The 23,354-nt window shown below is 39.1% G+C and overlaps 1 protein-coding gene across 1 annotated transcript in view; it reads left to right on the forward strand.

Annotated features, from left to right (window-relative positions):
- LOC127849857 (DNA helicase B-like) overlaps window positions 1-21,220 on the forward strand; it is a 37,370-nt gene extending 16,150 nt beyond the window's left edge. The window contains exons 10-19 of the mRNA XM_052382609.1: window positions 31-205; window positions 1,265-1,471; window positions 3,914-4,084; window positions 5,111-5,192; window positions 7,932-8,114; window positions 8,779-8,974; window positions 11,763-11,921; window positions 16,574-16,774; window positions 17,663-17,807; window positions 18,769-21,220. Of these exons, the coding sequence (XP_052238569.1) occupies window positions 31-205; window positions 1,265-1,471; window positions 3,914-4,084; window positions 5,111-5,192; window positions 7,932-8,114; window positions 8,779-8,974; window positions 11,763-11,921; window positions 16,574-16,774; window positions 17,663-17,807; window positions 18,769-19,499 (2,250 nt within the window). The 3' untranslated portion in view covers window positions 19,500-21,220. The remainder of the gene's footprint in view (window positions 1-30; window positions 206-1,264; window positions 1,472-3,913; window positions 4,085-5,110; window positions 5,193-7,931; window positions 8,115-8,778; window positions 8,975-11,762; window positions 11,922-16,573; window positions 16,775-17,662; window positions 17,808-18,768) is intronic.
- Window positions 21,221-23,354: the final 2,134 nt, after the last annotated feature.

The raw sequence follows: 23,354 nt of genomic DNA on the forward strand, positions 1-23,354 counted from the left end.
TACTCATCAACTCGTGCCCATGTCCCTTAGACCCTACGTCAGATAGAGGCACTTGACTCTGAGCGTGAGCCCCCCTGCCCAGACCTGGTGGAGCTGCTCCTGACAGCGCCTACGGGCAAGGCTGCCAACCTTCTTGGCAAGCGAGCGGGACTCCCCTCCTACACCCTGCACCAGGTCATTTACAGCTTCCGGAACAACCCTCCACGTAAGTAGTTCTTGTTTGCTTTATGAACCGGGTTTTGGGAAAACTTGGCTTAATGCATGTGTCAACTTTTTTTGGAAATTTTGGTTTAAAGAAAGTCTCTTCAAACAAAAATCAATTTGAGGCGTAAATTGTTGTATGCACAGGCTAATCTGGGAATACACTTTATGCATTTGTCTTAAGCCCAGTCTTGGCTGAATGCAGCTCATATACTGAGGTTGTGTTGTTCATGTTAACTTTGTCTGTATTAAGATTATATGTGTACCATATGTTATATTGATTTACATCTTTTACAGTTAATTGCATCTTTCTTTGAGATTTTAACCTCTGGCAAGGTTTTCTATAGCTTACTGAGCAACCTTCCACTCAGTTGTGCATGTTATTCTATGCTGCACAATGTCACCATGGTTTTATTAATTAACCAGGTTTTCCGAAGGAAAAAACTGGTTATTAGATTGGCGAATGCGGGCGGGCTGGCTGGCGGGCTGGCGGGCGGGCGGAACAAGCTTGTCCATGCCATAACTATGTCGTTCATTGTCAGATTTTAAAATCATTTGGCACACTTGTTCACCATCATTGGACGGTGTGTCGCGCGAAATAATTACGTCGATATCTCCAAGGTCAAGGTCACACTTTGAGTTCAAAGGTCAAAAATGGCCATAAATGAGCTTGTCCTGGCCATAACTATGTCATTCATTGTGAGATTTTAAAATCATTTGGCGCATTTGTTCACCATCATGGGACGGTGTGTCGCACGAAAGAATCACATCAATATCTCCAATGTCAAGGTCGCCACGACTAAAAATAGATTTAAAAAAAAAAATTACAAAGGGGGTTAATTTTGTTTGTTCATTTCAAAAGTTCAGTTTGAGTTTTCTCCCTTTATCAGATTTTTTTTCACAATGAAAACCTGGTTTTGTGACAATTTTGTCCCTTGTTAAGGTTTAATTGAAGGAAAATATTACTGATACCCAGACCCTCCTTTTTCAACTAGGAGACCTCTAGTAAAACTTAAACAGCACATTTATCATCTGTACAGTTGCGTATAACTGTTGTCTTCAGATCAGGATTGGAAGCACAAGGACGTCAATGTGTTGGTTGTGGATGAGTGCAGCCTGGTGGCAGTGTCAACATTTGCCTTCCTCATAGAGCTGCTAATGAAGCACGCGAAGCTGCGCAGGCTTGTGTTGCTAGGAGACGTGAGACAGCTGCCCTCCATAGAGCCGGGCAACTTCCTCCTGGATACGTTCTCATCCCTGAACAGGATTGGTATGGTTACTGTAAAACCATTAAATTTCGTGTGGTACGAATTTTCATGGATTTCGTTGGTCCACTGAACCACGAATTCAAGTACCAACAATTATTTATACATTCTTTTAGCCGAAATCGGTCATTTCCGAATGTCATTTCCAACATTTTCATTTGTTTTCGGTTATCCGAGATATTTGTTTTTTGTAATAATTACTTCACCTCAGTAGGTAACATTACACAATTTCTTGATTAATTAAAATATTTCCGAATTGAAAATGTTTTCTTCCACTGAATCGTTAGCGACCTGTGTCAAAAATGCTTCAGTCATAGACTGAGCCTTTGCAAGGTTGGGCAATCCTGATATAGCAGGGGAACGTGTCTGAACTGGTTCCGTTTTCAACCATTTTGAAAAAGACATTGTTTGATTGAGATATGCTAGTTATAGAGAATACATGGTTGGTGCCGAGATGGAGAAAGTTTATCCGGTGAGGCTTAGAAAAAGAAAATAGGGCGAGCTTTAGCGAGCCCTATTTTTCTTTTTCGGGCCAAACCGGATAAACTTTCTCCATCTCGGCACCAACCATGTATTCGATTTATCCTGCTTCATGCCGTTGACACATTTTATCAAAGACAAATGATTAATTTACATAACAATATAATTATTCTTGTCGGGCCTCCTACATTCCTGACGACCGAATAACTACCGATTGTGTCACGCTAAAAATAGTTCCACATTAAACTGTTCCTTTTTTTTCCTATCGAAACTATTAAGAGAAGAAATAAAAAACGAAGCGAGAATGTGATATTTTTCTTGGTAAAAAAATGAAATCAAAATGCATCAGCAAAACAAAAACTAAATTTTATTTACCTTAATGACAACTTTAATCCATTGCTTATAACAATAAATGTACGATATACACATTCATTGTCTGTTCTTCCATCCCTTTGTCGGAATCCATTTTCTGTTTTTCCATCTCTATTATCGGAATGTATTTTAAACCACACTCTTTTTTGATAGCGTTTGTATCGAATGCTAACCATTCTGACCCAAAACCCGACTAACGAAACCGTAATCCTGTCGTAGCGAATCTTTTTATTCCTATCGAAGTTAACACTTATGAATGACAAACACACACTCCGAAAATCGTTTATGATTCGTTCGATGCTTTAAAATATTAAAAAATACTGTTAAAACCACCACGTCAAAATTGTTGTCCCTAAAATCCTGAGAGAAACTAGATAGTATGTTTTGTCAGAGAAATGACGTCACACTAGATACGTCATAAATTGCGTAATCAAGTAAATGAACATGATAAATACGGAAGTCTGGTTCGGTAATATATTTTTAAGAAGATAAAAAGGATGATATATAATATTACGATAACTTTCATGATGCGTCCCAATAAATTTCAAAGGTCAAATATTAGAACATGTTAATCGGCGCGTATGAATACATACTTGCGGTTAGATCACGGTCACGTGATGTACTGCCGAATATCAACTAGTTTATCCGACCCTGCTTTATTTGGTCAATGTTTGCAACTGAGGCAGGATAAAATACAATATGTTGTTTTCTTGATAAGTGTCTGGGTAATAATACTTTTTTACGTGACGTCGTCAAATTAACAGTTTGCAGATTTATCACATATGTTAATTAGTGCCAATTAACATTAAAAGAGATATAACGGTTTTCACACGTGTATTTTGGGGACCTTATTACTTAATTGTTACTACTAAGAGACCGATTGCGCTGAGAATTGCACATATTGTCAAAACAACATTGATGGCAATTAGCGAGCAGGGACCCACATGTGCGCCGCTTTATCGATCTTTTCGACAATTATTGGCATTCGGCAACACTTTCATGCTGCAGTGCACATTAACCCCAAGTCTTGCTGTCAACACAGATTAGCAAATTATGCTTCGTTATTACTCTGGTTGTTTTAATAAAAGTTTAATTATTATTACTGTCAGTATTCCCAAAAAATTTGAAATCCACGAAATTACGTGTCAACGAATTTGTTGATTTTTATTAAACCACGAAATTTCATACAGACGAATTTCTATACGTTTACAGTAATTTGTTAACTTTCTGAGAATACGTTCTCATCTCTGAACAGGATCCGTATGGTTAAATTGTTAACTTTTTGAGAAAAATATTAAATACGCATTACTACAATAGTACTGCTAGTAATATTTTACAAACATTTTAAACATTTGTCTCTATGTCATTTAAACCAAACTGGAAAGTGATTCCACTCTGTTAACGATATGTTCACAGGTAGCCAGGGTGGGTGGGCTAGCAGTTTTTACTTGAGTGACATTCTTGGAAAACTGGGCTTAATGCCTGTGCGTCAAGTGTCGTGTTGTACCTGATTAGCTAGTGGGGACTACACAGGCTAATCTGGGACAACCCTTTACGCACATGCATTAAGCCCTGTTTAATGGTTCTTGCTGCAGGTTGCTCTGTTGAGCTGCGGACCAATCACCGGGCAGAGTCCCAGCTGATCGTGGACAACGCCACGCTGATCTCAAAGAAGCAGCAGCCCTCGTTCCATCGAGAGAAGTTCATGTTCCGAAGATTGCCAGAGGGAAACCCTACCAAGAGTGGCGATGACTACCTGTCACAAGGTCAGAGCTACAACAAAATAGAATTTAAACATGTAATCATGCTTGAAAAAGAAAACCCCTATTGTCAAAAAATTCCTCATTTGAAGGGCGTACCTTTCCCAAAAAGAGGAAAATAGCACTTATGTATACTTGTGGGTAAATGTTCATAACAATTTTCTGTGTATCTTCCAAATATTACCATGTATTTCAGGTGTCTGCTGGTGAACTCTGCTTGCATTTCTTCAAGTTATATGTGGCCATGTTATTGTTTTGCAGTTCCTCAAAAAAATCTTTCTTTGAATAATTTGTTTTGTTTACTTATTGTCAACTTCAGTTAGGATGGTCCTACGTATCCTATGTATGTTTTTACATATGGGTTGAGGGCCAGGAGTCACCAACACATTCTTAGACCAAAGTCGCAGGAATAAAGCATTATCTTACAGCAGTTCTCTTTCAAAAAAAAAACTTTATTTAATCTAACTTGTTACCAGCTGATTTAATTTGTATTTTGTTTCTTGAACGATGTGTAATGTATACTAGCAATATGATCACCTACTATGAGATTGTATTCTTCATTTCAAACCTGTTATTTTAACATAAAGCTTTGTATGTGTTGTGGAATGTATGTCACTGTGTTGTGGAACGTTGGTCACTGTGTTGTGCAATGTTGGCCACTGTGTTGTGGAATGTGGGTCACTGTGTTGTGGAACATGGGTCACTGTGTTGTGCAATGTGGGCCACTGTGTTGTGCAATGTGGGTCACTATGTTGTTGAATGTGGGTCACCGTGTTGTTGAATGTAGGTCACTGTGTTGTGTAGTGTGCGTCACTGTGTTGTGTAATGTGCGTCACTGTGTTGTGCAATGTGCGTCACTGTGTTGTGCAATGTAGATCACTGTGGTTTGGAATGTGGGTCGCTGTGTTGTGGAATGTGGGTCACTATGTTGTGGAATGTGGGTCACTGTGTTGTGGTATGCAGGTCATTATGTTGTACAATGTAAGTCACTGTGTTGTGAAATGCTGATCACTGTGTTTTGTTACTCTTCAGACATTATCATGGAGGTACAGCAGATGCTGAGTCACTCTGACCTACAGGACCACTCTACCTCACAGTTCATCAGCTTCACAAGGTATAGGCTAAACAAAGTGGATTATCTTGAACAGTGTCTTGCTAAGTCATGAAATATTTATCAACTTTAATTGTCCCCTACTGGTGAAACCGGAGGGGACTTATGGTTTGTGCTCTGTGTGTCAGTGAGTCTGTCTGTCAGTCTGTCACACTTTTCTGGATCCTGCGATAACTTGAAAAGTTCTTCATATTTTTTCATGAAACTTGAAACATGGATAGATGGCAATATGGAGATTATGCACGTCATTTCATTTTGTTCCTACGTCAAGAATTCTGGTTGCTATGGCAACAAATATATTTAAAAAAAAAAAAATGACAATGGTGGAGTTTCACCGGTAGGGGACAATATTGCTTGGCAATCTCTTGTTATAATATGTAATATAAATTTTAAGCAGTAATAATCTTTACCAAGTCAATGTGTGTGGCTTTTTAGATGACTTTCTGCATGACAAACTTGAAGACTTAGATACCTGTCAATATTTTAATCAAATTGTATTATGGCTGCATACCCTACTTTGATTGATGCATTATACATTGATTGCCACTTTGCTATCGCAAAATATGTTATGATATTCTTTACATTTGAAAGATATTTTACAACTGCCAATGTTCACCTCAAAAAGATATGACTGTAATTTAAAATCAGTGGATGTTTGTATGTTTGTTTGAAGGTACATCATATTACCTCAGAATAAACTGAGAATATGATACACGTCATACAATAGATAATTCGCTCTAAAAAATTTATTTTGAGGGGAGCATATAGTCGCCGCTTTGTCTGTCCGTGCATGTGTGTGTCCGTCCGTCTGTCCGTCCGTGCACAATTTTTGTCCCGGCTATTTCTCAGCAACTAATGACCGGAATTCAATGAAACTTTATGGGAAGCTTCACTACCAAGAGGAGATGTGCATATTATCAGCGGGTTCTGGTCGGATGATTTTTCACAGAGTTATGGCCCTTTGAAATTTTCTATAAAAAATATTGTCCCCCCAACTTCTGTGCCCTCAAGACGTTTCCTTTTATCTGAATGTATAGTGCAATATTGTGACAAAAAAAAACTTTGGGGAGCATCACCTGTCTCTGACGGTTTCTTGTTAGCTCTACTGGCCGAAGGCCTGAAGAGCTTATGTCATGGCGTGGTTTCCGTCGTCCGTCTGTGCGTGCGTGCGTTAGACTTTTTCTTGTTAACGCGATAAAGTCCACAGTTTTCATCCAATTCTTTTCAAACTTGTTCAGTGTCTTAATATTAATGAGGACTCAAACCCTATTGAAAATGGGTTACATCAGAGTAAAAAGTCCAGAATTATCTCCCCTTGAAATTGAGAAAATTGTGAAATAAGGCTTGTTTACGCAATAAAGTCCACAGTTTTCATCCAATCATTTACCAACTTTCACAGTGTCTTTATCTGAATGATGAGTCAAACCCTATTGAAAATGAGCAATATCGGAGTTATAAGTCCAGAATTATCTCCCCTTGAATTTGAGAAAAATATGAAAAATCAGTTTTTTTATGTGATAAGTCCATAATTTTCATCCAATTCTTGGCAAACTTGCACAGTGTCTTTGTATCAATGAGGACTCAAACCCTTTTTATGCCCTCCTTCGGAGAAGAGGGGATATATTGTTTTGCACATGTCAGTCAGTCCGTCGGTCGGTCCGTCCGTCCGTCCACCAGATGGTTTCCGGATGATAACTCAAGAACGCTTAGGCCTAGGATCATGAAACTTCATAGGTACATTGATCATGACTGGCAGATGACCCCTATTGATTTTCAGGTCACTAGGTCAAAGGTCAAAGTCACAGTGACTCAAAATAGTAAAATGGTTTCCGGATGATAACTCAAGAATGCTTAAGCCTGGGATCATGACACTTCATAGGTACATTGTTCATAACTGGCAGATGACCCCTATTGATTTTGAGGTCACTAGGTCAAAGTCAAGGTCACAGTGACTCGAAACAGTAAAACGGTTTCCGGATGATAACTCAAGAATGCTTACGTCTAGGATCATGAAACTTCATACGTACATTGATCATGACTGGCAGATGACCCCTATTCAGGTCACTAGGTCAAAGGTCAAGGTCACAGTGACTCGAAACAGTAAAATGGTTTCCTGATGATAAATCAAGAATAATTAGGCCTAGGATCATGAAACTTCATAGGTACATTCATCATGACTAGCAGATGACCCCTATTGATTTTCAGGTCACTAGGTCAAAGGTCAAGGTCACAGTGACAAAAACGTATTCACTCAATGGCTGCCACTACAACTGACAGCCCATATGGGGGGCATATGCATGTTTTACAACCATCCCTTGTTTAAAAAGAGTAATATCGAAGCAATAAGTCCAGAATGACTTCACCTTGAATATGAGAAAATTTTGAAATCCCGCTTGTTTATGCAATTAATTCCACAGTTTTCATCCAATTATTTCCAAATTTGCACAGTATCTTTATATCAATGAGGACTTGAACCCTATTGAATATGAGCAGTATCGGAGAAATAAGTACACAATAATCTTCCCCTTGAATTTGAGAAAATTCTCCTTGTTTGCGCGATTAAGTACACAGTTTCCATCTTATTCTTTCCAAACTTGCACAGTGTTTATACCAGTAGAGCGATTCAGGCCCTCATGGGCCTCTTGTTTTAAATATGGGGCACACTTGTATGGTACAGGAAACTGAATATATCACAAAACAATATGCAGTAACCTATTTTTCCTTAATATTCTCATTCCCCAGGATGGTGTGTGAGGCAATCAATGACGTCTGCTGCTCCAAGTACAGCGGTCACCGTATCCGTGACGACAAGAAGAAGTACATGTTTCAGAGAGGGGACAAGATCTGCTGCACCAAGAACGGTTATGTGAACAAGTATGAGGACACACGACAAGGCATGACCTCTAGAAGTCAGGACAAGGCCAGGTGTGTGTGCGGTGTCAAGGATTTCATTGGGCTATTTTAGCCTTGTTCTGGGAAACCTGGGCTTAATACATGTGTGCGAAGTCTAGTCCTTGATTCTGCACAGGCTAATCAGGGACAACACTTTCTGCCTATATTGGATAAAGAGACCTCCTTTAAATAACAAATTCCATAAAAGCAAATAGTGTCATCCCTGATAAGTTTGTGTGGACTGCACAGGCTAATCTGGGATTACAAATTTACACTTTACGCACATTCATAAAGCCCAGATTAAAAAACAACAACCAAAGCCAGTAAAATTGTGTGAGGTCCAGAATAAAAAATTCAGAATACTGGACCACATGGCAGGTAAAAATACATGGTCAAATACCAATTTGTAGGTGAGTTGCCAGAAAAATTTAATTTAGGCTAGTAATTGTAAAATGTTTGAATGCAAGACAATTTGGCAGGTCATGGCTGTGGGACTTTTACAGAGCCTTGAACTAACAATATTTTTGTATAAAATAAAATTGTGTGGACAAATAATTGTTGGAAGAAGAAATTAATTCATGTTAGCAGTGTTCTAAATAGCAGTGTTGAAATGTACTTCCAATACAATTGTACATTGACAGATTATTGTTTCTCTCCCGCTAAAACACTCTGAAAAACTCCCAAACGTCTGTTCCAGTGTTGATGGTGTTGTCCCTGATGGGGGTGTGGAGAGGGCAGTAAGGTCAGGGGAGGGGTCAGACATCTCCCTGATTGAAGGCAGCACCATGGGGACGCAGGCTGGGTCACACGGCATGCAGGGGTCACAGGGCAAGGGTGCCAGCAAGGACGAGAAGATCAGGCTCTGCAATGGCGAAATATTCTACATACTGGACGTATGGAGTTGATCAGTGACATCATACCTGCCTCGTTCTGAGAAAAACTGGGCTTAGTGCAATACTTTAAGCTTAAACTGGATTTTTTGTTTAAAAGAGACTTCCTATAAACAATATTTGCCATTAAAGCGTAGTTAAGCTCTGTCCCTGATTAGCCTGTGCAGACTTCACAGGCTATTCTGGGACAACCCAACACACATGTAAATAGTTTTCCCAGAACAAGGCTCATTCTTATAACGTAGTGCAACTTTAAGTTCACATACCCAATATTGTGCTTTAATTTGCTATCCTAAGCATGTAAGGTTAAAGGTGAGCTAATGTGGTCAGTTATTTTCTGTATTTGTGCCAGGTGTGTTGAAAATTTGTCAGATTTTTTATGTCCCCCACCACTATAGTGGGGGACATATTGTTTTTGCCCTGTCTGTTGGTTTGTTCGTTTGTATGTGTGTTTGTTTGTTTGCCCCAACTTTAACATTTGCAATAACTTTTGCAATATTGAAGATAGCAACTTGATATTTTGCATGCATGTGTATCTCATGGAGCTGCATATTTTGAGTGGTGAAAGGTCAAGGTCATACTTCAAGGTCAAAGGTCATATAAAAGCGGCGCAAAAGGGGACATAGTGTTTCTGACAAACACATATCTTGTTGTTTTGATAATATCAAGGCCAAGTTCAAATCTTGGTCAGTTTGTGTCTAAAACTAGGTCACCAGGTCAAATCTCAGAAAAAACTTTTTGCCACTCTAGAATCCACATTTATAACTCCATCGTGATATAAAAAGCATGGACATAATGTTTATATTTGCACCATCCATGCCAAGTTTGAAGTTAGGTCAAGTGGGATCAAAAATTATGTGATGAGATCAAATCTTGGAAAAACTTTGCTCAGTCTTCATAAAACTTTGCCAGCATTAATTTTGTCAAAATTTTGGGTGAATATTGGTCACATTTGATTAAAAACTATGTCACTGGGTAAAATCTTGTTAAAACTAGAGACCACAGTTTTGTCATATCTTGTTGAAGCTTGGCCAGCATTTTCATCTGGACGATGAATAGGCCTGAAAATAAATATTGAAAACAATGACAACTCATAATAGATCCTATATTAATTTTCATGCCCCTGGATCAATAGATCAGGGGTTTATTGTTTTTGTCCTGTCTGTCTGTCTGTCTGTCATTCTGTCCAAAACTTTAACCTTGGTTAAAGTTTGATAACTTTTGCAATATTGAACATACCAACGTGATATTTACCATGCACCTTGTATCTCATTGAGCTGCTCATTTTGAGTGGTGAAAAGTCAAGGTCAAGTTAATTTTTAAGATCAAAGGTCAAATATCATTGTATTTTTCTTTCCTAAAACTTTAACCTTCGTTAAAGTTTTATCATAACTTTTTAAATATTGAACACAACAACTTCATATTTGGCATGCATGTGTACCATGTGGAGCTGCACATTTTGAGTGGTGAAAGGTCAAGGTCAAGGTCATCCTTCAAGGTAAAAAATTACATTTTTGTTTTCATTTTTCCATTCAATCTCTTACTTACTTCTTGTGGAGCTGCACAATTTGAGTGGTAAAAGGTCAAGGTCAACCTTCAAGGTCAAAGGTCAAAACATAGAAAAACATAAATTTTCATAAAAATTTTAATTTGAACACAGCAACTTCATATTTGGCATGCATGTGTATCTCGTGGAGCTGCACATTTTGAGTGGTGAAAGGTCAAGGTCATCCTTCAAGGTCAAAGGTCAAAAATAAAAAATAAAAATTATTTCTCCATTCAATCTCTTACTTACTTCTCGTGGAGCTGCACATTTTGAGTGGTGAAAGGTCAAGGTCAACCTTCTAGGTCAAATGTCAAAAAATAAAAAAACATAAATTTTCATAACTTTTTATGCCCCCGGATCGAATGATCGGGGGCATATTGTTTTTGGCCTGTCTGTCTGTCATTCCGTCATTCTGTCCCAAAACTTTAACCTTACAGTAAAGTTTTGCAATAGCTTTTGAAATATTGAACATAGCAACTTGATATTTGGCATGTGTGTGTATCTCATGGAGCTGCACATTTAGAGTTGTGAAAGGTCAAGGTCATCCTTCAAGGTCAAAGGTAAAAAAAAAGCAGCGCATAAGGGGGCATTGTGTTTCTGACAAACACATCTCTTTTAGAATATTTTAGCTTTTGTGACTAATATGAAAATCCTGTATTTTACTTGTTAAGAAAATACCCTCTGGCATTTCACAATGTGTGTATGGTTCTGGCCCGGAAAGTGTCATCCCTGAATAGCCTGTGCAGACTGCACTGGCTAATCTGGGACGACACTTTTAGCAAATGCATTAAACCCCTTTTTCACAGAGCAGTGCTCATATCTTTCTTAAATTGTGTGTTCTCACCCCAACTATAACTGCTCTGAGGATTTTGCTATTAATAATATTACAACTAAACAACCGTGACTTTTTGTGTGTGGAAACATGTATGTTTTATCTGTGTCCAAATATGTATTGATGGTGCATCAGTGTCAGAAACACATAAAGTTTAATGTACACATTGGTTGACAGTGCTTTATATTCTGGAAAGAATTCCTAAAACTCTGATTGCATTGAGAGCCATAGGCTTTATTGAGACACTCTCAAGTCTGTTTGATGGGTAGAACCGGTACTTGATGTCTGATGAGAGGATCTTGAGAGTGTTCCTATAGCCAGGACTGAGTCCTCTTCTTATCACCAAGCTCAGACCATGCCCACTCAGCCACGACAACTTGTAATCTCTTATTTGATAATTTCCATTGTCTAAGGAGAAGACAGAGGTGGATCCCCGCGGCAAGGCCTCGACGTATTTCCAGCTGTCAGACAAAGATAAGGACCAGGAATTTGTGTTCTGGGCAGACCGTCTTCAGCTGAGGAAGCAGTGTAAGATACGACACGCCTGGGCCAGAACCATACACACATTTCAGGTGAGATATGACACTCCTGGGCCAGAACCATACACACAATTCAGGTGAGATATGACATGTCTGTGCCAGAACCATACACATTTCAAGTTAGATATGACACGCCTGGGCCAGAACTATACACACATTTCAGGTGAGATACGACACGCCTGGGCCAGAACCATACACACATTTCAGGTGAGATACAACACGCCTGGGCCAGAACCGTACACACATTTCAGGTGAGATACGACACGCCTGGGCCAGAACCATACACACATTTCAGGTGAGATACGATACGCCTGGGCCAGAACCATACACACATTTCAGGTGAGATACGACACGCCTGGGCCAGAACCATACACACATTTCAGGTGAGATACGACACGCCTGGGCGAAAACCATACACACATTTCAGGTGAGATATGACACACCTGGGCCAGAACCATACACACATTTCAGGTGAGATACGACACGCCTGGGCCAGAACCATACACACATTTCAGGTGAGATACCACATGCCTGGGCCAGAATCATACACACATTTTAGGTGAGATACAACACGCCTGGGCCAGAACCATACACACATTTCAGGTGAGATACGACACGCCTGGGCCAGAACCATACACACATTTCAGGTGAGATACGACACGCCTGGGCCAGAACCATACACACATTTCAGGTGAGATACCACACTGCCTGGGCCAGAACCATACACACATTTCAGGTAAGATACGACACGCCTGGGCCAGAACCAGTACGCACATTTCAGGTCAGATACCACACTCCTGGGCCAGAACCATACACACCTTTCAGGTGAGATATGTCACGCCTGGGCCAGAACAATACACACATTTCAGGTGAGATTTGACTTGCCAGAGCCTGACACTATTCAGGTGAGATATGACATGCCTGGGCCAGAACTATACACACATTTCAGGTGAGATACGATATGCCTGGGCCAGAACCATACACACATTTCAGGTAAAATATGACGTGCCTGGGCCAGAACCATACACACAATTCAGGTGAGATATGACACGCCTGGGCAAGAACCTTCACACATTTCAGGTGAGATACGACACACCTGGGCCAGAACCATACACACATTTCAGGTGAGATATGACACGCCTGGGCCAGAACCATACACACATTTCAGGTGAGTTATGACACGCCTGGGCCAGAACCATACACACATTTCAGGTGAGTTATGACACGCCTGGGCCAGAACCATACACACATTTCAGGTGAGATACGACACGCCTGGGCATCAACCATACACACATTTCAGGTGAGATATGACACACCTGGGCCAGAACCATACACCTATTTCAGGTGAGATATGACACGCCTGGGCCCGAACCATACACACATTTCAGGTGAGTTATGACACGCCTGGGCCAGAACCATACATCTATTTCAGGTGAGATATGACACGCCTGGGCCCGAACCATACACACATTTCAGGTTAGATACGACACGCCTGGGCCAGAACCATACACACATTTCATGTGAGATATGACACGTCTGGGCCCGAACCATACACACATTTCATGTGAGATATGACACATCTGGGCCAGAACCATACACACATTTCAGGTGAGATACCACAGGCCTGGGCCTGAACCATACACATTTTTCAGGTGTGATACCACATGCCTGGGCCAGAACCATACACATTTTTCAGGTGAGATACCACACGCCTGGGCCTGAACCATACACACATTTCAGGTGAGATATGAAAGGCCTGGGCCAGACACAATTCAGGTGAGATATGACACGCCTGGGCCAGAACCATACACACATTTCAGGTGAGATACGACACTGCCTGGGCCAGAACCATAGACACACTTCAGGTGAGATATGACATGCCTGGGCCAGAACCATACACACATTTCTGGTTAGATACCACACGCCTGGGCCAGAACCATACACACATTTCAGGTGAGATACAACACGCCTGGGCAAGAACCATGCACACATTTCAGGTGAGATATGACACGCCTGGGCCAAAACCATACACACATTTCAGGTAAGATACCACACGCCTGGGCCAGAACCATACACACATTTCAGGTGAAATATGACATACCTGGGCCAAAACCATACACAGATTCCAGGTGAAATATGACATACCTGGGCCAGAACCATACACACATTTCAGGTGAGATACGACACGCCTGGGCCAGAACCATACACACATTCCAGGTGAGACATGACATACCTGGGCCAGAACCATACACACATTTCAGGTGAGATTTGACATACCTGGGCCAGAACCATACACACATTTCAGGTGAGATATGACATACCTGGGCCAGAACCATACACACATTTCAGGTGAGATATGACATACCTAGGCCAGAACCATACACACATTCCAGGTGAGATATGACACGTCTGGGCCAGTACCATACACATATTTCAGGTGAGATACAACAGGTCTGGGTCAGAACTCTGCATTTTGTTGTATTAATCCTATTTATGCCTAGCTTTTAGAAAAAAGGCCTTGGCAAACAGCCAAGACCCAGATGAGACGCGGCATGATGTGGCGTCTCATCAGGGTCTGCGCTGTTTGCTTAAAGGAATTTCTGTAAGAAATAATATAAATATAGAAATAAATATACTAGACATCTCTTATTTTGGAAATACATTGATCCAATTTAGAAGGATGGGAGAGTCCACTAGGCATAAATGGGTTAAATTGAAATGTCTGTCGACACATGTATGGTGAAGTACCTTTCTGTTTACCATTATTTCCAGTCGTTTTTAGCTCAACTGATCTCAACATGTTCATGGTGATCTTTTGTGATCGCCTTTTGTCTGTTGTTTGCGTTTGTCATCAAAATTTACATTGTTATCACTTGTGTGGCCACATTTATTGCCCAGTCTTCATGAAGTGTGGTCTGAAAATTTAGTCCCAATCATAATTTGTCCGAGTTCATTATTGTTCCATGTGGAATCAAAGCACTGATTACTTGGTCAAATTCAAGAAAAGCTTGTGAACACTCTCCATATCACATTTTTTGCCCTAAACATCATGAAACTTGCTCAGAACATTTGAACTACAGTAACTAGATTTCAGCTGAATTTGAAATTGGCCGCAGAGTAGTTTACCTTATATGGCTATAATCAGGGTTCGACACTAAGGCACGTCCGACAGACATTGTCTAGTAAGATCGGTGGTCGGGCTAGTAAAACTGCGGGCTAGCTTGTCAGACTGGTCGTACATAAAAAAATCTATACTGATTCATATAACTGTTACTAATTGCTGTGAAAACCTTTATTTTTAATGGGTGAAATTACTCTCGTATGCGTTATTTACATAAAACAAAACTAGTGTATTTAAATAAACGCGGAGCATTCACATGATTCATCGCTATTTTTAGACGCAAAGGAGAGCTTCCTGCAGAAATCGCTTGTTTCCATTGGTCAAGTTGTCATGCATATTAATGATTTTTTTCAGTGTTGTAAAACTGAAGAGCATGATTTTATGACTTCTATCGAAAATCAGTATCGTCAATGTAAACATTTTTGCGTAGCAGACAAGAGAATGTAATTTAAAGAATGGCTTTGTTCAAGTTCCGATTTTCGTCCGACAAATCAGTTAATAAAAAAGAATCCGACGCTTAAACTGACACGAAACTTTAATATGAAGAAACACGAAAACGTCAATTGTATTCTAGATGGAAAATTGAGTCAGTTCCCATGGCTTGACTTTGACGAAGAAAAGCAAAAAAAGAGTTTTATTTTATTGTTTTACTCTATGCATCAAAAAAATCTGTTCACTGATTATTTACTGATAAATCCTGATTAAACAGTTACACGACACAATTGTGTTAATTTACTATGTCATTTATGGTCTAGTAGACATCAGGTTCGGGCTAGTACATTCTAAGAGGAGCTGGTCCGACGGTCTTGCTGTAAAAAAAGTTAATGTCGAACCCTGCTATAATGAAACCTTTTGAACACTCTTGAAGTAATAATTTTTTTGCCAATCATCATGAAATTTGCTCAGAGCATTTCTTCTTATGACTTTTAGGTTGATTTCAAAAGGGGTTAAGTCTGTTAAAATACATGGCCACCATTCTGTGGGGCAGTTTTCCTTATATTGCTATAGTGAAACCTTGTTAGCAATCCAGAAGTCACATATTTAGTCCAATCGTTATTAAACTTGCTCAGGAAATTTGGTCTGAAGATACATTGGCTGAGTTTGAAAATGGTTCCTGCCCACGGAAAAACATGTTTGTCAGTGGGTGGGGAAGTTTTCCTTATTCGACTTAAATGAAACCTTTTTAACACTCTAGTAGTCATTTTTAGTCCAATTTTTATAAAACTTTTAAAGAAAATGGTTTGTAATGATATTTAGACCAAGTTTGAAAATGGTTCAAGTGCGTTGAAAATTATTGTCGCAATCGAGGGGTCAGCACAGAAATTGTATTCTCATGGTGTCTTGCCTCATTTAAAAAGCGGTTCTGGACCATTGATATATATTTTATAATAATGACTTTGCAGCATGTCATAGCCAGGTGTTAGGATTACGTGCAAGACATTTTGTGCACGCCAAGTGATTCACACATTTAAGAGTTATCTGCCCTTGAATATAACAGACACAGCGCGGCGTGTGTATAATTGAGATCTGAGACAAGGCTGTAGTTGATTGTTTTACCCTCCAGGGCTCAGAGACGGACCATGTGGTGTACATCGTGGGCAGTCGTACCTGGAGACAGAACTGGCAGCATGTGTACACCGCAGTCACGCGGGGACGCAAGTCTGTGTTCATCGTGGGGCAGGACTCAACCCTTCACAACGCTATCAAGAGGCCTGAAATCAAGCGACAGACCAGCCTAAAAAAACAGCTTGTGGAAAAGTTTCAGGTGAGTTACACAACAAACAATCCAGTCTCTGGGAATGCATGTGTGGAAAATATTGCCCATGATAAGCAGTCTGCACTGGCTAATCAGGGACAACACTTTCCGCTTTTATGGAATTTTATGGAGTTTAAAATGATTCTCTTATAAATGAAAATCCAGTTTAGGTGGAATGTGTTGTCTCTGATTAGCCTGTGCAAACTGGACAGGCTAATCTGGGACGACACTTTACTCACATGCATTATCTGGGGCGACACTTTACTCACATGCATTATCTGGGACCACACTTTACTCACATGCATTACGCCTCTTTGACGACACTTTACTCACATGCATTACGCCTCTTTGACGACACTACTCACATGCATTACGCCTCTTTGACAACACTACTCACATGCATTACGCCTCTTTGACGACACTTTACTCACATGCATTACGCCTCTTTGACAACACTTTACTCACATGCATTACGCCTCTTTGATGACACTTTACTCACATGCATTACGCCTCTTTGACGACGCTTTACTCACATGCATTAAACCTTGTTTTCCCAGTCCCAGAGCATGGCTCAAATGTTTTTTGTTGTTTGGAATATTATTTGTGATAAATTATCTTATCACAACATCCACTAGAATTTCAACACAGTTTCATTCCCATTTGCACTATTTTCTTTACTTTTTATCAAACCGATGTAAATTCTTATCGCAAACGTGCGTGTTTGTTTAAAAGTGTGTTGTGTTAAGTTGGTTTTGTTGATGTTTTCAGTTGTTAAATGCATTTATACGAATTTTTTTGCTGATTGCTCTATACCCTCATTACTATACATTTCCAAATGTTGTTCAGGTGTTAAGTTCATAAATTGACCATAGGTGCCTTTTCTACTTCCAAAATTAGAAAAACAAGGACATTTTAGTGCAGATGGCAGCCTCTCCAGGCAGGCTGACACAATCTCAGTCAAAGTCATGTGACCAACAATGCCAGCCAATGAAAATGAACCTTATGGATGACTCATCACTTAACAATACCCAATTGGTTACAGGTAAGGCTCAACTAAATGTTGTGTAATTGTTTAAGATTTAAATTAAAAACATTGATGGGCTGCATTTACATGACAGTTTTACAACTTTAAACTCTCCTTGAAGGTTATTATTAATGATTTGTTTACGTTGTTAAATTTATAGATATGTATAATTGTGTGACTTAAGAAATAACCAATAAGGAATTAATGTACCCTATGACATAGAATATAAAAAAATCCATTTTATCTTAACATAGTTGTACAATATTTTTGAAACAGTGTAAACATTTCTGGTCATTTAACTTATTTAGCATTAATCAGATAAAGACTGCTCCTGATTTCTGTTTTGTGCAATTATTGTTTGTCAGGGATTTAAAATCAATTTAGAATATGTAACAATGCAGTTTTATTTGTCAATGAGATATAAGTAACTTAAGGTGATCTGTATATGAGTTGGTCTCAATAATGTATAAGCACCATGTAACAAACGTTACAAAAGTTCTTCACCTCAAGTTAGCAAACCTTTAAACATATTTTGACCACTGTACACAATGTTTTTTGTTGTTTATTGCAGATGTGTTAACCACTGTGGTCTGCTACAATAATGAAACAAACATAATTTGAATGCCTTGAGAGCTAATTGTATCTTTAATTTTTTTTAGCTTCATTCCGGGAAAACAAGGTTTAATGCATATGCCTTAAGAGTCATCCCCCATATTAGCCTCTGCAGTCAGCACACTCTTATCAGGGACAACACTTTCCATATAAACTTAATTTTCCCTATTAAGAGACTTTCTTTACACAAAAAATATCATAGAAGGGGAAAGTGTTGTTCTTGATTAATATTTGTGATTTTAACAGGCTGCCCTGGGACAACACTTTACGCAAAAAAATTTAATGCATTAAGCCCCATTTTCCCAGACTATGTATCAATCTTATTTATTATAATGCATGTCCATACGGTCATGTTATCACCTTGCAGATGTGCTGACGTCGTTGGCCTGTGCCCATGATGAGTTTCCGGATATAGAGGAGTACGATTCTGATGAGACAGGGCAGCAAAAGGGGTTCACAGCCATCAAGGCTCCAACCCTGCCACAGCCATATGGGTCAGGGGCAGGGCAGGATACCAGGGGAGCCAAACAAGGCACAGTCCTACGCTGGGTAACAAGGAATTTGAATCTAGAAAAAGAAGATGCAGGGACAGGGATCATTGGCTTTAAAAGCAAAGGTGATGTCGCGGGTGTTCATTTGGATTCTGAAAATACCACCGATGGGTCTGATGTTGAAAATGACCCTGACTTGAGTGACTTGCAGAGTATTCTCTCAACACCAGCGGCTCAAGTAAAATTAAAATCTAAAGTACTCACACAAGCAAAACATGGTCAGATTTCAAGTGATGTCAACATAGTTGACAGGGGCATTGTTTCTACTTATCAATGCACGGCAGAGATTCATGATAAGAAAGCAGAGGACTCTGCTGATGATTCTGGAGACTCGGACAGTTTGATATCACCCTTGGGGCAGAAAAATGCAACAATAACACGTGGGTGCCTATTGTCCCAGAGAATAAATACGAAGCTGAGATCTGGGGACTCGAAAACTACACAGAGAAAATCATGTAATATCTCAGACAACACTGCCATCAACGATACTAATCCTTTGAATGAAAACACCATAAACAATCAGCACAAGTCCAATGCCACAAACTAGCGGAGATACTTCTAAAAACTCAAAGTCAGAAATGATTAGAGTTGAAATGCAGGATTTTAGGAAATTTACACCTTTAACAACACAGTCATCATCTGTCAAATACTATCACTAAAAAGACGAGTTCTCCATTCCCTGACAATGATCAGTCAGGTTTCCATTTTCACATTCATACAGGCCTTTCTCCGCTATCCCCGAGCTACAATGACTCATTCTGTGGTCTCCATGACAGCAGTGTAAGCCACATTCAGTCACCGCCTTGAATGTATTGGACAGGGATGAGGGACAGGGACCCCAATCTTCGGACTCGATGCTCTCACAGTGGTCAGGAAATAGACGAACATGAATACCTAAGAATCACTGATGAAAGCATTACCAACCATGGCCCTATCTCAGAGTGGACAACACCTGCCAGTGCTTGTGTTAAAAAGTCTTCAAACTTCCTTCTTACTAATCTCAAGTCAGAAAAACGGAATTCAAACGTGTCCAATACAAGCCAGTGGTCGGAAATGGATGATGATAACTACATTGCTTTAGACCTGGCCGACATTGAAAGAATGAAGAATAAGGCCTCCAACTGCACTGCAGCAGATTCCATTGATACCGCAAATTATGAAAACAATCGTGCATATAGTTCACCCCAGTACAGAAGTACGGTTTCCAGCGTGGGTAGTACCCCATCCACTTCCTCCAGCACAGGAGCCGACAACTCATCAGGGGGCATTTCCAGGTCAGCTGGGTCCAGTCCTCAGAAACGGAAATCTTCCCAAGAACATGGCGGGCTGGGTGGTGGGCAAATCACCCCAGTCAAACGCTTGATAAAATCTCTTAGTGTAAAGGATGAATAAAATAAAGTTTAAGGCTACATACTTCTATTTTGTTGATGTGTTCAGCTTAATACATCTATATTGTTGATGTGTTTGGCTACATACTACTATTTTGTTTATGTGTTTGGCTACATATAACTATTTTATATATGTGTTTGGCTACATACAACTATTTTGTTGATGATGTTTTAGGAGAAATGTAGATTGATTCAAGTAAACCTTGTGAAATCTTTATTGAACATGAAATGAATCTGATAATTAGTTATGGTTATACGCAACTACAGTATTTTGTTTGTTGACCTTAAGAGCACTTGTTTAAATGGTGTTCATAGGCACAAGTTATCCTGGTGAAATATTCCTTTTATACACTCCGGATACAAAAATATTGACATCAATCCTCAGTTCAGGTTGCATTCAACTATTTTCTTGCTGAGGTTTCTGTTGGTGAGAAGTATGTTATCACATATTTTAACATAATATCTGCAGTTATATTCTTATGATTATTTGAGTTAAATATGGATGTCTTCGTGCCAAAGTATGAACAAAACAACCATATATTTAATTGTTTTCAAAGGTGCTGCTATATATTTGAAAAATTACAGTATTTTGTATGAATGTGTGTTCAATCTCAGTTTGCATCTGTGTTCAATTTGTTTTGTTATCATAAATTGTGTTGCATGTGAATATTTTTATTTGAAGATATCTTATTTTTAAATGAATCTATTTTGTTGTTATATCCCATGCACATTGTATACTTCATGTAGTATATTGAAACGTTATAATGTTCATTGTCTTTATCTCCGGTGGTATTTATTTCAGTCAGGATTTGTTGATTGAAGTTAGCTTATTACCTTTAAAATAACAAAAAAGGTATATAATAAATGGAAGATTGTAATAGTAAGATTTTCTTAGAATTTTCCTCACTCTCATTATTTGTGTAAAGTAGCAAAGCATGAGAAGCATATATAGGACTTAACAAAACCAACTCATCTGATGCAAGTTCTCGAACAGCATAATATTCTATACTTGAGCCGTGCTCTGTGAAAAGGGGGTTTAATGCATGTGCGTAAAGTGTCGTCCCAGATCAGCCAGTGCAGTCCACACAGGCTAATCATGGACAACTTTTTTAGCTTTTATGGTAGTTTTTGTTTGCAAAGTCTCTTCTTAACATAAATCCAGTGAAGGCGGAAAGTTTGTCCCTGATAAGCCTGTGGGAACTGCACAGGTGTGGGAACTGCACAGATGTGGGAACTGCACAGATGTGGGAACTGCACAGATGTGGGAACTGCACAGGTGTATCAGGGACAACACTACACACATGCATTAAACCCCCTTTTCATAGAGCACAGCTCATTTGCATATTCATCTTCTTAAACATTTATAATTGCAAGCTTTCATATTATCTTTTTTTTTTTAATATTAGGATATAAATGAAGTGGTCCATGAATAGTTTTACCAATATTTGTCAAGGTGGACTGGTTAACAGTGCATTAATTTGTCCATCCACACAAGTACATTATTATGCTCCCCCAACATTTATTTTGGGGGGAGCATATAGTCGCCACTGCGTCTGTCCGTGCGTCTGTCTGTTCGTCCGTGCACAATTTTTGTCCCGGCTATTTCTCAGCAACTAATGACCGGAATTCAATGAAACTTTATGGGAAGCTTCACTACGAAGAGGAGATGTGCATATTATCAGTGGGTTCTGGTCGGATGATTTTTCACAGAGTTATTGCCCTTTGAAATTTTCTATAAAAAAATTATTGTCCCCCCAACTACTGTGCCCTCAAGATGTTTCCTTTTATCTGAATAAATAGTGCAATATTGTGACAAAAAAAACTTTGGGGAGCATCACCCGTCTCCGACAGTTTCTTGTTCTACCTAGCAATTGTACAGTTACCCGAACACACAAAAAACTGCAGTTTAAAAATACCTGTCAAAGTTTTTGCAAACGATACTGGTTCAGTTTCCTAGTTACGAAATAGATTATGTTTTAAGTTTTGATGGATTAAATAAGTTCAGAAAAAAATAGTCTTTTATAATTTTAAGGCTTGTTTCTATTTTTAATATTCATAAATAAATAGAAGTGGCACATTAAAAGCATTACCGTTGAGTACTATTTGTTATCCAGATAAAAATTTGGGGACGTTTATTAAATAAAACTTTTATAGCAAAATAGATTGACTTGAAACTTGCAAAAGAAATTGGAGATAACAGTAAGTTAATTTGGCTTCTCCACTCCAAGTAAAAGAAGCTTTTTTACTTGACAAATTATTTTCTATACTAAAATGGCTATTCAAAGTAAATGATGTTTGAATAAGGACATTCTTGACATGAAATACTAACAATTGCTGATCACATTCAACAACATTGTGTATACTCAATAAATAGTTATATGCTTCAGTATTTCTTTCATAATTAAATAAACCAAACTTATATAAATAATATCCCATATAATCTGACTTGTCAAATAGTGGAATATTTAATAAGCTAACACATGTTATGAAAATTAATGTAGTCATATTTGAATTTGCTTATTAATTACCTTTCCCAACCCAAATTTTCTAGTGTATTTAAATGTTGACATGCCGACCCAACCAAAATTGTTTCATCCGTTTGAGTTTCTACCTGATTCCAAATGCCCTGTAATGTCATTTTATCAAACAGAAATATCAATTTCAACTATTATTTTACTTTTTATGCCCCCGGTAGGGTGGCATATAGCATTTGAACTTTTGCAATTTTGAAGATAGGAACTTGATATTTGGCATGCATGCGTGTCTCATGGAGCTGCGCATTTTGAGTGGTGAAAGGTCAAGGTCATCCTTAAAGGTAACAAGAGCACCGCCTTGCGGGTGCAGACCGCTCATCTATTTTTCTTTTTAAAGGTGTAGGGACCTATTTCAATTTCAATCACAGGAGGGAGGGGTGGAGTGGAGAGGGGTGTGGTCATTTATTACATTTTCTTCCAAAAATGAAAAAAAAATGCAAATATTATTTTTTTTGGGGGGGGGGGGGGGGTTCTTGGGTG

This window comes from Dreissena polymorpha, chromosome 11, assembly GCF_020536995.1.
Source record: "Dreissena polymorpha isolate Duluth1 chromosome 11, UMN_Dpol_1.0, whole genome shotgun sequence".
NCBI lineage: Eukaryota > Metazoa > Mollusca > Bivalvia > Myida > Dreissenidae > Dreissena > Dreissena polymorpha.